At 38.1% G+C, this 17,402-nt stretch overlaps 1 protein-coding gene across 5 annotated transcripts in view; it reads right to left on the bottom strand.

Moving 5' to 3' along the window:
* The window catches only part of SLC23A2 (solute carrier family 23 member 2), a 69,568-nt gene that overhangs the window by 10,679 nt on the left and 41,487 nt on the right, over positions 1-17,402 (bottom strand). For all 5 annotated transcript variants that reach the window (XR_005260705.2, XM_038166813.2, XM_038166810.2 and 2 more), the window contains exons 4-11: positions 16,645-16,761; positions 15,231-15,388; positions 9,144-9,232; positions 7,382-7,452; positions 6,046-6,227; positions 2,771-2,891; positions 1,916-2,072; positions 215-362 (exon numbers count right to left, since the gene is read on the bottom strand). Coding sequence is in view for 4 of the 5 variants with exons in the window: in XM_038166813.2 (XP_038022741.1) it covers positions 215-362; positions 1,916-2,072; positions 2,771-2,891; positions 6,046-6,227; positions 7,382-7,452; positions 9,144-9,232; positions 15,231-15,388; positions 16,645-16,761 (1,043 nt within the window). In the remaining variant the exon portion in view is untranslated. The remainder of the gene's footprint in view (positions 1-214; positions 363-1,915; positions 2,073-2,770; positions 2,892-6,045; positions 6,228-7,381; positions 7,453-9,143; positions 9,233-15,230; positions 15,389-16,644; positions 16,762-17,402) is intronic.

Raw genomic sequence — 17,402 nt, forward strand, 5'->3', positions numbered from 1 at the left:
TGGGGCTAGTTTTTCAATGTTACATTTGAATCAAGAGTTCAACATGACTGTTGCGTTTTCCATTTCAGATCCTTGGTCCTCATGTTTGACCAAATTTTAACACTTAATCTGAGAGCACATTCCTGTCTTCTCCTGAGGGGGTTAAAAAGAAGTTTTTAAAAAGTAGTGTAAGATACTGAAAAATGTATATATGTAATTTTTTTTTTTGACGTACCTGTTTATTGCATGAATAGGTGGAGGAGGAGCACATGACAACCTGGCACAGGCATAGTAATCTCCTATTGATTCAATAATGCTAGCAACAACTGCACTAAGCATTCCTATAACTCCAGCAGCTGAAATTGTTGGTAGTCCCCACTGAACTGTGAAGAAAAGAAAACTGAAATCTCTCATGCCACAGAAAGCAATGTAGATATCAAAACATATGGCAATTCATTAATCCTTAATGGAATCAACAAATTCCCTTAACAGTAACACAGCCTGGCAAGTTCAATTAGATTAAAGGAGTAAAGGAATAAATGCCTAACTAATGGCTTTGATCACGCTTAGGGAAAAAAAAAATAAAATAAACACAACCAAAACCCTAAACCCTACCAAAAAGATTCCTCACGTGCAGAAGGAAGGAATGTGAACTACTGTTTGGAAAAAAAAGAAAAAAGCCAACAATAATTCGGATCAGTGAGGCAAATGCGACTTAATTATTGTTGCTCTGAAAACTCAGTCTTTGGTTGCAAGTTTAGTCTACCAAACAAAGACAAGATCCAACAGCCAGCTATGATAACTGCATAAACACCTTCCAATTCCAAATTTTTGTAGAAGGGAAAGTAAGATTAATTTAAGCCTGTAGAAAAGGTTGGCAGGTTTTCCACAGCAATTGCCTTGATGCTTTTTATCTCTTTGAAATAGAAGAGCCTCTCACAACAAAAGGAACTTTAAGTCACACAAACGTGAATGAACAAGGCTTTACAAATAAGAAAGGTCTAATCAGGGTGGCGAAAAGTTTTCCGCCTCTTCTTTCCCAAAACCTTCTATTATACATTTTGCAAGTAATGCTTTAGAAGTGGTTTCTCCTAAGAGCTAATCAGAATCAAAGTATATGGAAAACCACAATGAAGCTCTTCATTAAGATCTAGTGGTATTCATAATTTCTATTCCAGAAGAACGTTATTCTATTATGATGATGTTTATTTCTGAGCAGCACAAATGAGTTGTACAATTCTATCTTATGTCCTAAGAAACAGCCTTTAACAGCTTCACACTTAGAGCAAAAGAATAAAACCACTGAAGATGTCACGTAAAGCATTTTGCACAGTTTTCCAAATCCTTTTTTCCTTTGATAAGCATTAACTAGTATCCTTTGGCTTTTCTATAAGCCCAATTCTAACAACACTTCTGGAAGCCAGGACGTTTTTGTGCAGTTGCCTAACATTCGTCCTAATTCAAGAACAGGTGTGTTTGGGGACAGGGGAAGTGTATTAAGTTGGAAAAATTCCATACACTACTGGTTCCTTTGACAACAAGAATCAATGATTTCAGTAGCTCTCTGCAGGAGTTATAACAATATATCTTTCTTATTGTATAACATTAACAGCAGTTACCCACAATATCAACACATAGAGATAAGTCAACCATTACATGCAAACCCATGTCACACAAAGTCACAACCACATTATTAGGAGTCAAGAGTTACCTAGCTAAACCTTACAAGTTCAGGCTTCAGAGTCTTGGTCTTTCCTGTGTGAGACCTTAAGGTATGACATTAAAGAGCAAAAGAAGGGGAAAAAAACAAGTGTGTGTTGCCCTGAATCTAAATATAGTACTGAGAAAAAGATAGCAGGGTTTCTAAGAAGAACACAAATGATACTCATAGGCCAAATATTAGAAGAAAACAGCCCTTAAAAACAGACATACTTACAAGGATAAGGAACTTTGAACCATGGAGCTACCAACAGCACTCCTCGTCGGGCATCCGTGCGAGCATAGAAGCCGTACTTTGAACTGTCAGGGGGAAAGACGTCCGTAACAGTGAAGATGAAACAAAGCAGCCATGACACCAAAATCGCTAAAATAATCTGTGAAAGAATATAAAAAAAGAAGCTGTTTAGAATAAAGTATAATTGGCAATATTCACCAATAGCAGTTTCTACACAGACTATCTATTGCGCACACATCTGAAGTGTGCAATCTTAAGTGATATTTTAAATCTGAACAAGCAGTAAACCCTGTAATAGATCCACTGAGTATCTTTTTCCTCTAATAAAAGTGCTGTTACAAAAGCTTTAGAATTAGAGTAACTCTTCTCGCTTGTAACAAATGGGTAAGTCTCCAAATTGGCACTTACATGAACAAGTGAATTAAGTCTACGTTAACACAGAAATACAAGGAAGTCTTTCACATGGAGAAACAGAGTATTGCTTTCATAAAACTAAAAGATAATGATCTTGCCATTCCTTTTTTGAAGGGCACCATTTTGCTTTTCACTACATGCACAAGCCTACCTCCTTTTCTATCCCCTTCCTTCCCCTCCCTCATTTTCATCACTCCAGCAGCTCCTCATTAGATACGAATGCCAGAATGTTATCTAGTAAAACTACAAGACTATTTCCTGGTGCAAATAAGCCATTTAGTTAAGTTCCTCACAAGCACATTTAAGCTTTTATCTCAGCTTTGTGATCTACTGTACTATCTAGAAATATTAAAATCAAGAAAAAAGCCCCAAAACATAAATTGGTTTACTTTTGCCAACTGAAGAACCAGTTCAACTACTCACAGGGAACATCTTAAAAAGCTGCAGCCTATAAGCTGTCCATCCTTTCTTGGATTTGTAAATGGGTAAGGGAAATTTGACGTTTCTGGCATACTGAGAAAACAGCAGCACTAGGAAAATAGTCCTGAGGAAAAAAAAGGAGAGTAAGACAAGAGACATGCCATTAGCACGAATATTTTAAAAATCCTTCTCAGCAGAAACCTGATAATCCTTCAGGTTGTTCAGACTCAGAATACAAATGTACATGCTAAATTTAGCATAAGACAAAATATAATGAGAGAGTGTATTTTAAATAAATTATTATTCCACAAAAATCTAAAACTACCTCATTTGTATTCTAAAGTACTGCAACAAACAGGTAAAAAAGAACGGGAAAATGAATCGGAAATATTTTCAGAGTTAAGACAACCTTTAGCAAAGAGGTAGGCTACATTTCTCTTTTCTTTTTGTCTCAAATTCTGTAACTATGTGTACCCATGTCTGCACCACACACAAAGGCTACTCCTAGCAAATCGGAAGACACAGGAAAACTGGAAGCCAATCACAGGCCAGAGCAGTTATTCACTAGTTTTTGCATAAAACTTAAAAGCACTTGAAAAATGTCTGCCTTGGGAAAATCTGTCTAAAATTCTTAAGAAGCCCAAAGTATGGTGTATGTGCACTTTAACTTCTACATAGCTGATAAACTAGCTGAATGGAGCCCCAAAACCAAAATTCCAGTGAGCTGCAGTTCACCAGTAACCTAGTTTATTACAATTTTTAGATGCCTTATGTATCATGCACTTCCCCCTTGTCAAAACTGCTAAGATTCTCTGTATGTTAAAAATAACTTAAGTCTACAGCTAAAATCCACTGCAATGCAAAATAAAAACCCAGGACAGGTTGTTTAATTCTGAAACAGTCAAAAAACATTTTCCTGTAAAAAGACTAAAGAAAGAGTCAAACTGCCTGAATGAGTAAAGGTTTTCTGAAATTTGAGATGATGTTTTCATCGGATTTATTAAAAAAAAAAAAAGATTTTATTTTAAGCTTCCCTTCATTTTCTATTCAAGATCGGTTTTAGTATGCAAAAAAACAAAACAGAGTTTTATTTTCCCTCAGTCTCCAGGAACAAAGAGCTCTGCACAAGAAGGGTATCATTTATAGCCTTTACCCCTGACTAAAGTCAAATGATAAAGACACCTTTTCCTTCACATTCAGGAAACACTTTGGCATCTCTCCAGAAGTCTATTATAGAAAGATGATGGCCTCCACTCCCTAACAGCAGCTATTCTGGCATGTTAGCCCTGAGGACAGGCAGTTACCATGATTTTTATTTGAAAGTGGCTTATGATTTAAAACAGTGAGGAGGATACATGCAGTGCATGGTATGACAGAGGCTAAAGTAGGAGACATATGCAAGCAATAAAAACAACAACTAAAAGTCCTGAACTGTTTCACTGATAACATCAAGATTAATTTCTCAGTTTGCTTGTCTACATAGTAGAAATAATACTGGGTCATTTAAAATACAACCAAAACTTTAAGTACCCAAAGAAACATTTCATTCACAAGATGTACAAGTGTACGAATTCAGGAATACCTGCTGTTTTTACAGAGCATAATGTGTTGTGTTTTATTATTAAATTATTTCAAACCGGCACCTGCAGAACAAGCAAGGTCAGAAAATTCTTCTGGAAACTGAAAACCTTGTCAAATAACACCTGCAGCTAACAGAGGATCATAGCTCTTACACAGATATTATTCTGCTGTGCTAGATAGTGAGCGATACAACCATTTTATCTCATCAGAAAAATTGAGACAATTCAAGTGCCACATCTTGCAGAGATCAAGTTATTTTTAGTGACTCTATATGGCTATGAGTTATTTCCAACGAGGGCACAATTTTTGAATGGCAGAAGCCAGAAATACTTTATGATTGGGTAATATTTAAACTCTGTTCCTAAATTCACTTGTTTTCTCCATCTGCAAAACATCAACTTCCATTACAGGTTTCAACATCCAATTCATCACAGGTCTATATGATTGATATAATGTTAGTCCCAACTTGCATGCAATGTGTTTTACAGGAAAACAAGTGTTCCTTTTGGTCAGCTGCTTAACATAAAAGAGCAATTGTCCTGGTTTCAGTTAGGCCAGAGTTAATTTTCTTCCTAGTAGCTGGTAGGGTGCTATGTTTAGGATTAGGATGAGAAGAGTGCTGAGAACACCCCGATGTTTTAATTATTGCAGAGCAGTGCTTACACCAAGCCAAGGACGTTTCAGCTTCTCACTCTGTCCTGCCAACGGGCAGGCTGGGGGTGCAGCAAGAGCTGGGAGGGGACAGACTCAGAGCAGCTGACCCAAACTAGCCAAAGGGGTATTCCATACCATCTGACATCGTGCTAAACAATAGATAGGGGTGGCTAGCTGCGGGGAGGAGGGCTGGACTGCTCGGGGTTCGGCTGGGCATCGGTCAGCAGGTGGTGAGCAATTGCATTGTGCATCACTTGTTTCGTACACATTGTTAGTAGTAGTACTATTACCATCATTATTATTATTATTGTTATTATTATTTTTCTGTCTTAATAAACTGTCTTTATCTCAACTCACAGGCTTTACTTTCCTGTTTCTCTCCCCCATCCCAGAGAGGGAGGGGGAGGGTGAGTGAACAGCAGTGTGGTGTTTAGCTGCCAGCCGGGTTAAAACACAACAGTAATCATGATGCTAACACCCAAAGTAAGAGTCTTAAACAGCCCTTTTAATCATAAGCTGCACTTACAGAATACTTTATATGTTCAAAGTACTGTGCTAACAGATTAGTTAGGTCAGAATCTGATTGGATCAAGACATTCCTTCCACTTCCAGAGCAAGCACAAAGGTGGTTGCTATACATCGGATATGCTAACTGCTTCAGCCAATTTCATACTTCATAAAATGTGGTTTTCATCCTGATTTGGCTGGTTATCAACAGTATTTCACAGGATACTTGTCACTAAATTAACAGACTCAGCAGTCCATGGCTCCCCAACCAGCTAGTTTCACAAAACTCTGTTCTCCAAACCTCATTTTCAGCCTCCTTTCCTTCCTCCTCTCCCAGAGTCACTGTGGTCTTCATTCCCAAATTGCTAGCTGACCTACTCCTGTACACTGTACTCCTCTCCATGATGGGAGCACTGCAATGCTACCTTTGGCAGTCAAGCAGACTCAGGTTTTTCATTGGCACTCCAAAATTCCTCCATGACAACTTACCAGATGGAACCCACTGGCCTAAGACAAGAACACCCAGGAGTACTTACAACATTGCGATACCCCAGTGTTTGCCAGCTCTTTCTCCAGCTGCTTGGAAACCAGAGAGGCCAATTAGAGCAACAGTTGGAGTGATGGTCAGAGGTCCAATGTATCGCAAGAGGGCACCAGGAAGGCCAAGCAAACCAATCACCACTTCTATCAAGGAGGACATGATAATAGCACCTTGGATCTGAACACACAAAAATGGGAAAGAGACAGTTCAGCTGCATCTTGAAAGCAAAACCAAAACATTTCTTTTTCTACTCTGGCTTACAAACTGCAGTTAAAAGAATTCAGTGACACAGAAGAACTCAGCAAATTTTTCGTCATAAAACAGCTCATTAGGTTCAAGTGACTTATTGCTTAAGCATAACACTTATGGTTTTCTTCACAAAACTATTACACAACAGACCAGTGGGCCAGTCTGGTAGTTGTGTGGATAGCACATCACACTGTCAGACAGGAGACCTGGGTTCCAGGCTAACCTTTAAGCTCTCAGATCGAGCCGGCAAGGGTTGGTGGCGCCACGGAGGTGATGCTCCTAGCTCCTAGGGGCAGTGTATGCTGCATTGTTCACAAGTGCTCCTTAGAAGCTGGTATAGAGCAGCGTTGTGGTCTCAGGAGACTGTCAGCCCTCTTGGCTGCAGGGCTCTTGGCAGGATGTAGCTATGGTTTGAACATGGGGAAGAGAGAGGGGTTGTTTTTAATTACGAAAAAGTTTGCAGCCCAAAGCAACGGGATGGGAGATAAATTCCATGACACACGCCTTAATTTGGACTACACTATCTAGCAGCCTAGTGTGATGCCTGGGCACAACCCTCATTGTGAGCTCTGCAGAGACTGATGAAGTTCAGACTGTGATGCTGCGAATGGAAAAGGAGTTTGGTGTATTTCAGCAAGTATCTTGGGAGAATCAATGTCTCATCAGGATAGTCTCCAATTTAAGACACCTAGGAATGAACACATTGGCTAACTGCATTTTACCTTCCACTGGACAGCCTACTGAACAGAGTGACAGAAGGCAAGTGGTAGTAGCTTATGGTTTGCTGAACTGCTACTGGTGAGCACAAATTGGTAAGTGCTACAAGAACAGTTATTCATCTCACTTGCGCATTTTACCAAGTATCTTTTGGAATGTGGCAACTAACTGATTGTATTTGCTGTTCAGCAACGAACAAGTTGAAAAAAATGAAGACTTCCATGAAATGAGTAAAGGGATATATTCAAATGAAATTGCAGTGAAAGAAGAGATTGCCAACTTAAAGACAAGAACACACAGATGGTTAAATGAGAAACTTAACTGAAATCGGACAGATCAACAGCTAAAGGCTACTCCCACATTACCTCTCGTATTCTGGGATACCAGATGTGCTCAGTATGAAGCAGGTCTGTTGTTCCATTTGTAACTGTTATATCTTACCAAAAGAAAAGACAAAACACAGGTATTTATTCCTCAGCCACTTTTCCATATTTAATAAAAAAATACATTTCTCCTTAAGCTGTGTCTAACAAATGAGACTTAATTTACACAGAAAAGAAGTTCTGCAGTGCTACAAATCGCGTAATATCATGCTCACATTTCCCAAGAGCTAACCACTAATTTTACCCCACTGTACCAAAGCGGGTAAAAAAAAAATAATCTCCAGAAATAAAGGTCATATAGATCATTTTTTCCCCACCCCAATAAATGGTGGAATGGAGAAGTACTCAATTGCACACTAGGAATCAAGGAAACATTCCAATGTTTGTTGTTTGCCAATTTAGGTTATTCACTGAATGATGAATTGACCCATATTAACAACCCCACCTGACACCTTTTGAAAGTTAAAAGGTTCAAGAGCAAGATGAAGCAAAGGCTCTTTCTAAAAAGTTTAAATAGTGGAAAAATTGCTTTTGCAATCAAAGGTTATCAGACAGTTTTTTCTTTCAAGAAGTTGCATGTTAGGACATTGGCGTATTTTGTCAAGAAATATCCAATGCAGCCATAACATCTGAAGTACACCACAGTATGCCTTTACATCTTGAGCACTGAAACCCACGTGTTCTTTCCCAGTAGCTGAGTACTCCAGTGTGAAAATGTGAATGCTTAAAGCTATGCTTTATACAGGAAAACACTAGAAAAATTGATTCAGTGGTCATGAGTGAATCGAAGACTGTTATAAACACACAAATAACAGAAATATAAATCACTAGAGAATCTAAAGGACCTCAAAACACCCTCGCCTCCCTACCCCCCCCCCCAAGACCTTCAATTAGAATCTGGCAGTCTTGTTTCTATACAGTGCCATCTTGCACTGCCCACAACCTTATTACTGAATAACCACGCCCCATTAAAAAGAAAACGTCCAGAGCTGTTTCCACTTCAGTTTTGTAACCTAAATTAAAGAAAAGGCAGCCTACACAACCAGTTTTACTGCACATTTTCATTATAAATAAATTCACTACCTTTCAGGATGGCAAAGGTAGCAAAGAAAAAGTTAAAAAGAACATCCAAATGTTGCTAAAGCCTGCTCTGCACAGACTATGAATGCGAAAAAATACTGATCCTGCGGTGATGCTGAGCATTGCTCAGAATTACTACTACTACTCCTCAACTAAAAAGGACTCTTATGGACTCACTACTTCCAAATAGAGGACACAATCATTTATTTAACCCTTCTGCCATTCTCTATATTAACAAAGTAATTATTTTAAGCTACTGCCAGATTTCTTAGTATTAAAAGAGCTCTCTCTCTTCCTCCTCCCTCTCCCCTCCCCTCTCCCTCGAAGCAAAATTATAACTGGATGTTAACCCTAACATGAACAGGTTTTCTCATAAGGCCTTCGATTTTCCCTTAAAGCTTTCTTACATTTTTCATCTTCTATCTAACTCCTTTAAATAGATTGGACATAAATATAAGGGTTTAAAACTAGAATTCCACAAGGGCATTTTAAGAATTATTCCAAAGCAAGGAGGCACCAAGTTCAAATGTTGCAAAATTAGATTTATTTATTTTTATTCCCTGCTCATTACTTTCAGTTTCTGTTTGAAAAGGTTCAGCAGTTGCACTATATGTCATCTACATCATTTGTCACTTAAATGGGAGCAAGCATAAATGACAATTACCTGTATTATTACATTTCCACTTCTCCAGGGAAAGTATTGCTCTAGCAGGCGCTAAGAATGCAAAAGCACTTGCCTGAAACAAGGGTAACCTGGTGGAAAGGGAAAGAGGAGATATTACCCTGTGATACAGTATTGTGTCAGGGTATCAACTGCAGTTAGGTGCTTACTCATCCTCAAAACAATCCTTTATCAGGTAGTTACTAAATATGAGAATTTCTTATTAAAAAAGGACAGACATAGAAATGCTAAGACATCACAAGTGAAATCCTAACATAAGACACTACATGAGTGAAGTTATTAACAGGATGCCTATAACAGATAATTACTGGATACTGGCACACAGGTACCAGACATTGACTTGAGTTTTTGACTCGGTATCATAACAAGGATAAGGATGCACGTTCTGATGTAAGTACTAGCCAGACTCCTGAACAAGCAGCTTTTACAGTCCCACAACATTAAAAAAGCTCTTTGACAGAAGTAAGCAGTCTGTATATTCTACCTTTTCTTTGCATAACTTGAAGTATAGTCATTTACAAATTCATCTTTAAGCGTACATGTAAATAACAATTAGGCTGATAAGTGCTGATTAGATGTTCCAGGTGGCTAATAACAATAAATGCAAACGTTGCAAGAATTTCAAGATGACATTCTTAGCATTGGTGTTTATACTTCCCAAAACGTTCAATATCTGAAGAGCATTCACCAGCACCAACTATGTATTTATTGAATAAACCATAGCATGCATAGCATTACAAACATCCAGATGTTACTTAACTACAAAGAAGATGCACTTTGAACTATTCTGTGAACACCAAGGATTGGATCTCAAACCATAACATGTGAAACAATTGCTCATGCAGCTCTTGTTACTGCACTACATTTATGGCTGTTTTACAGCCACAATCAAGTGCATTGATGCCAGTACAAGTACCAGTAAAGGAAAAGAACTAACTGCAGCAGATTTAGATAAAGATCAGAAAAGGGACAAGGAAGATGAAAAACGTCTGTAGGGGAAAAAGATCATGCTCGACAGAGAAAAACTCAGAACAGAAGCATGTTACAGACAATGGCTGTAGAAGTTCACAGGCAAGAAATCAGAACAGCAGAACTACTACTGGAAAGGAGTTTGGGCCATAACCAATCTAAAATGTTGACCCATCTACTGCAAACTTTGAAAGCTACATCAAAAAATTTAAACTCCGTAAAACATATGAGCCACCAAAGCACACCTAACCTGCACACAATTTCCTCTCACATTTCTTCTGGAGAAAAAAAAAAAAGAAAGAAAAAAAAAAGTTTTTATCATTGGGGAAGAAACAGTAGTAGCCACAAGCGAATGATTCACCTCATTTTACAAGGTTTGTTGGGCAAACTGAGCAAGCTGGGGCCCATGGCAAAATATCCAATACCTCTAATGAACTGTTACTCCTCTATCCCACCTACACAGTACTCTGTCCCTGCATAATGATTTTGTAATTGTACATTGCAAGAGCATTCTCCAGGGATGAAGTCAGTTGCACCAAGACAAGTCCAGATTATGAGTTTCCTATGACATAAAATACCCTTCTGAAACCTTGCACAACCTTCACTTGGTGGTATATGTAGCACATAGATGTTGCTGTGGGCATTCAGAGTCAGAATTCTCCTTCTAAAGATAATAAAACCACACAATCACAGAATCATTTAGGTTGGAAAAGACCTTCAAGATCATCAAGACCAACCATCAATTTGACCTACTGAGTCCCATCACTATATCGTGCTTCTTGATGCCACACTCACACGTCTCTGAAATGCCTCCAGGGATGATGACTCCTCCACTTCCCTGGACAACATGTTCCAAGGCCTAATCACTCTTTCCATTAGGAAACTCTTCCTGACATCCAGTCTAAACTTCCTGCTGGCTCGTGGTCAGCTGGCTGTTGACCAGCACCCCCAAGTCCTTTTCTGCCAGATGAGCCTGCACTGTGTGGGGTTGTTGCGACCCTGGTGCAGCACCCAGTGTTTAGCCCTGCCAAAGGCCGTACAACTGGACATGGCCCATTGAACCAGCCTGTCCAGGTCCCTCTGCAGAGCTTTCCTACACTCAAGTAGATCAACACGCCCACCCAACTTGGAGTCAGCTGCAGGCTTACTGAGGGGGCACTGCATCCCCTCATCAAGAGTGTTGATAAAAATGCTGAACAAAGCCGGGCCAACTCCTGAGCCCTTGTGAACACCACTGGTGACTGGCTGCCAACCAGATTGAAATCTATACACTATGACTCTGAGCCCAACAATCCAGACAGATTTTCACCCAGCAAACAGTATACCCAATCCAAGCTATGAGCAGCCAGTTTCTCCTGGGAGAAATCTGTGGGGAACAGAGTCAAATGCTTCACTAAAACTCATGGAGACAACTTTGTCCAGGTACACAATTTGTATTAAAGACCTAGGACTGTACACACTCGATGAATCAACTTCCCTACTCATGACCTGAAACAAAACTCAGGAGATCCTCCTGTATCCCATGTACACATAATTTCTTGTTGACAGAATTTAGGTAAAATTTCTGAGTTTAAAAAGATAAAATTGCAAAGTCTTGAGGGATATAAACATCCAAGAAAAAAAATTGAGGGTTTCCTGCAATGTTTTGAACAAGCTTTTCGGTTAAGTGTTCAGAGAACTTTCCTGGGAACAATGGAATTATGCTGTTTGTTTAAGTGAATGTTCACACGCTCAAGTGAAATACCAACAGCCTGATTTAGACCCTATTTCCTCATCTCACACAGCTTTAACAACTGCCCCTAAAGTCATACCAAGAAATCTTCACTGCATGGTTCCTTCCTTTGGTCTTTGCCAGCCTATTCAGAACCTCAGCTGTTTGGTCAAAAGACACTATTAACTGGGAACATTTGCTGAATTTTAAAATGCAATGGTATATTTTTTTTTACTCTACCTGACTCATCTTTGTAGATCTAGACTATACACCTGGATAAAATTACATATTGCACAATAGGGTCCTAGCACGTCTTGCATAGTTATCTATTAAACCATCATAAGAGACAGTTATCTCAAAATATTTATCAAAAGGGCCAGTAAGCTCAAAATGCTGGTGTTGTTTTTAATTCCCTAAACAGAAAATAGCAGTCTCTCTCCTCCTCTATCATTTCTTTAAACGTTACTCAAAATCAGCCAACCATAATCAGTATCTTTCCAGAGAGACAGCTGTAGTTTGGAACATGATTTATGAAATAGCTTTCCCATTATTAGCCAGACATTCATTACCAGCTAAGAACTGCCAGCGTGGTATACAAATATCATGTCTAAATCCTAACGTTGCTCAATTTTGGCACTAGTCCTTGTGAAGATGGAGCTTTTCATGCAGTAGAAGTCATCTGGAAGCATCTCCGTTATCTTAACATTTCACCCAGACATGGGAATGTTTAGACAATGTAGTGATGGGCACAGCAGTAAACCTAAAATGTTTAGGTATATTAACACTGTATTTGATTGTCTCAGTCATGCTAACTGCTCTGAATCCTTGCCAAATCTTTTGGCTTATTACATAAACTAATAAATTGCTTGAATTCCTAAAATTAGTATGGGTACCAAACTGACCACAGCGCCTCCTCATAAATGGAGCTAAATCCATCTTTAAGGACCTTTGAACCATGGAATTTGCCCTTTCAAAACCATACTGGCTTTATTTGCTGAAATACTTTGCAGATGACGGACTTGCCAATGAATACTTGAAAACTTTATTTAGAGAATGCCACTGCTTTATCTCAGCCCCACCCTTACATAAAACCACAATCACATGTTAGATCATTATAAAATGTTCAGCCACTGAAATTTTCTTCATGAATACAGGTTAACTTGTTTTAAGACACAATTACCTCTTCAGTTTATAAATGTCCTTCACAGGGCAAGTAGAAGCCACAGAAAAGGAAAACCATGGAAGGCAGACAAGGAACAGAGCATTTAAAACTCATGGGACCACACCTGTTTTTGCAAGAGCCCCAAATCACTCTATATCAAGTAATGAAGACAGAGCCTAAGATTAGATGGGGTTCAAGGTGGGGGGAAGAGAGAAAAAAGATGACAAACTTCAGACCTGTGAAGTCTCAGGAAGTATAAAAACTGAGCTTTTTGTTTTTCCTGATAAATTTGAGGCAGAATAAGAAGGCTATTAAAGTCACAGGAAAACCAAACTCCCCTTTGAGTCAATACCCATTCGTAACTCTGCACTTTTCCTAGAAAATTTCAAGATTTTCAACTTCATTTAACACAGGAAGGGAACACTCAAAGATGAACGATAAAAGACCTTCTCTCCCAGTTCCTGTCTCAGTCAACAATACCTCAATTTCCTATATAAAACACAAATGGGAGCGTGTGTGTAGGGGAACATTCCCTACTAAAAGGGAGGCTGATCAGGTTCGGAATACCAAAGGGCACAGAGCTCTGCTCCTCTGCCTCCTTTTGGACAAGGTACTTGAGAATGTATGACTACAGCTAAGGCAAGCTACACCCAATAAGCACAGAGAGCCACTCAGGCAGAAAACATGATCTGCCTTGACTAAAGGAAAATACATTAGGGAAAGATTAATATTTTCTTTTTCATCAATTTAAATACTACTACGTTGCCATCAGAATGATGTTTCCATAAAGAAAAAAGCGATGTTCTAAATTTAGCAAAATGTAATAAAAATATATAAAACATTATTTTTCAAAAACAAAAAGTATGTTAGCAATATATCTTTTTAAACCAAAATAGGAACTAATTATATTGAAAAACCTGACATACCTGGAAAGGTTTTGGATGAAAAACTGATCTAAAAATCAAAGTGATTTACCACAGGCTTGTCTTTTGCACCCTACTGGGATAACTTCTCCACCCAAAGATTCTGTTTCTTAAATAAATCATAAAAGTAGTGGGGGGCATTTGTCCATCTTCTATTTGAATGCAGGATTTCAGCTTCCATTGTTCTTAAAGTGAACTAAATGACCCAAGAATCATTCAAGTAATCATATGAGAACATACTCATAAAGTATGTACTTTTCTGTTTTCACTTATCCTTGGTTTATTCAAGAAAATGCAGAAATCGCTTTGCAGGTTTTAGCTATTCCTGGTTCTCACAGACAGAGTCATTGTTAAGTTTCACTTCTCTCTGCAGTGTTTACCATAGAACAGACTTTTTTTTTTTAAAAAAAAAAAAAAGATAGCTTTATGTGAATAAAGCTTACGACATTCTGTTCTTAACACCACCAGATTTTTGTAAGTATTTACTAGTGCCTGTAATGGTCTCTTGAATTCTCCTAGGGACACCAAAGGCAAGGTTGAGGCATCCCCATAAAGTTACATTAACGTATGTGTTTCTTCCCATCTCAAGGAAGGATCATAGCCTGCAACTCGGAACAACTAACAAATAAATGCAAGTTACTTGTTTATTGCAAGGTAATGACCAGAAATAGTTGGTTCAAAGAATAAAAAGTTATCCTCATCCTTTTTCCAGTGTTGATTATTGTATTTTTCATTTCTGGAGGAAAAGTTCAACGTTCTTAAATCAGCTTTGGGAATACATTACACAGACCACTTTACTCAAACTACAGTCTAAGATAGCAGAGCTGGATGTTAACACATTTCTTCAACTATGCTTATTTTGTGGCATGACTTCAAACACCATGCCCTTTTAATATGGCAAGCACCTTACACAAACAGCCACAATTTGCTGTAGGACTAACCTTAACCTAAATGTTGGCAAAATAGAGCATCATTAAAGTAACTAAGGAAAATAGCAAAATTAATTCCTCTTTACAACGGTGTATACATGTTTCCTTATCCTCATAGACTTCTCTCCTCTTTTTCTTTCCTGCATTCTTTTTTTATTTTTTTTTTTAACCCATGGAATGCTTTCTCTGAATTCAGATCCACTTTTTTTGTAGCAGCTTTCCGAAAGCTTTAACTAACTGTCCTGTAACTAAATTTTTATCTTGTATTTCACATTTATCCTTTGGAAACAGACTAACTTCTTCTTGGATCTCTGACTGAGAAGCATAGTCTTATCATCAGCAGTTCAATAATTAGAAACAAATCCCAAATCTCACCTGCACCCAAAAGTTGTTTGTAACAATGTAGTGATGCCCACACAGAAGAAAATGGTCCCAATCAACTGGCTGGTAGCCCACTGGTCAAATCCAACACACATGGCATCAGCAAGCAAAAAGGGAACTGCTATAGTTCCACTGAAACATGTTAAGTAATGCTGTGAACAAAATAAATGGTTTGTTAATACCACAGACAATTCTTAAAAAGAGTTTATGAAGGTATTTTCTTTTCTATTGGATGTTTTTGCTTTTTAATTATCCATCAGACCTCTCATTTCCTGGTTCTAAAGCATTTCTACAACTATTTGCCCTCTATGTCAAGCCACCACTTGTCCGTTGCTAATGATCACTATTTATGTAGAATAAACTAGGTTATTTACATAGCTACATGGCTACTGTTCTTAATGAGGAGGTATCTAGGTAACTGCTGAAAACAGCTTTAAATTCAGGAAAGCAGATAAATAACTCCATTCATTTTCAACCATGTGAAAAACTATTAGCTTACAAATTAATTTAGAGCACACAAACTAGCATGTACATAGGCTCCCAAGTACCAGACACTAGGTACTCACTAATTTTTTTGCAATCCGAACATGTTAAGCAAACAAACAGGTGTCACCATATTCACTAATGCAAATAAAAATCCCTACAGTACTGCCTGCCCTTGAGGAAAGACAGAAGTAAAAAGATGCTTTGGAATGTATTTGCTTGGAGATCTCAACATACTTTACAGATATTAACAAATTCTCTGCATTCCTGTGGGATAGATTTTATTGCCATTCAAGAAACAAAGGAGATGAAATGAGCTGTTCTGCTTCACATAAGCAAATGGTTGAACTACTAGTAGGGTTCTGCTCACCACTACAATCCTACTGATTGTAGGATGCATACATACATTCTCACTCCAAGAGGAGGACACTTAGAGGTCCCTTCCAACCCCTACAGTTCTGTGATTCTGTGACACCTGCTTGTTAGCAACTTACAGATTATGACTGCAAGATGGTGCTATCAAGCTTCTGGAATTGAAACCTCTACAGTATCAGCTTTAATATACAAGATTTCAATGCTAAACAGTTCTCTCTCTCCATCTTTAATTCCAGAGGTGCAAGATGTCAGTTTCTGAAGCTTTGCATGTAGCATTTGTTCATATATTTACTACCAACATCTTAGAAGAATAAACATTTAAATGCATCTCACAAATGCATAAGCCAGCAAACAATAATGTAAATCATTATTAACACAGTAATCTTAGTTTCTTCTGAAGTCAGTCACACTATCTTAACAGTTTCTTCAAATATGCGAGAGTATGGGAAGAATAAAATTAACACATACACAAATGCAAGAAACTACACAGAAAGTGCTAAATAAGCTTTAAATTTTTTAGAGAAAAAATAGCAGCTGTTTTGAAACATACCTGTAACCCCAAAAATATGCAGAGATACCATGGAGGAACATCTTCGATAGTGTAAATCATATCAGTTCTCTGAGCATCTAAACTGCCAGTGCTGTCTAGAGTCTCTGCCAAAGAGCTCTATCAAATTGGGGGTGGTAGAAAGGTGGGGTAGAACACAAAACATAATGGTCAGTTAATGTTACATATGAATAATCTGAATTTGAACTATCAGGCAATTCCAAGATACTCCAAGCCTGGTATAATAGTCACAAGCAACATCTGTACATTCTATCTTCAGAAACCTTACACCTTTGATGATGAGCTTATCTCCAACTGTAGTTACTGAAGTTGTACTGAACAGGTTCATTTGTATAAACCATTTCCTGCTTATTTATACTAGCACAACAATAGCTCACTTATGATATAACCAGTCCGGCAGCCAAACAGTGCCCAAAACACAGGATTATCACGACAGACTTGTTTATGGGAAAAAAAAAAAAAAAGGAAGAAGAATTGGAACTAAATAGAAGAATGAACACTGGCTATTTGCAATGTAAAAAAGCTATAAAATAGCTATCCTTGCATAAGACACCTAAATCACAGGCAAGGAAGTTCCTCATTATGGTAAATACTTCCCAGCTTAATTCTTACTCAATTTGAGTCTGGGTTAACCATTTTTTAGTCATAAGATCTTTGTTTCTTTTTCCTACCCTACATTTAAGTACACATGAAATACATCCTAATCGTTATAACTGAATACATCCATGGCCAATTTATAT

Source organism: Anas platyrhynchos, chromosome 23, assembly GCF_047663525.1.
Source record: "Anas platyrhynchos isolate ZD024472 breed Pekin duck chromosome 23, IASCAAS_PekinDuck_T2T, whole genome shotgun sequence".
In the NCBI taxonomy this organism is placed as follows: domain Eukaryota; kingdom Metazoa; phylum Chordata; class Aves; order Anseriformes; family Anatidae; genus Anas; species Anas platyrhynchos.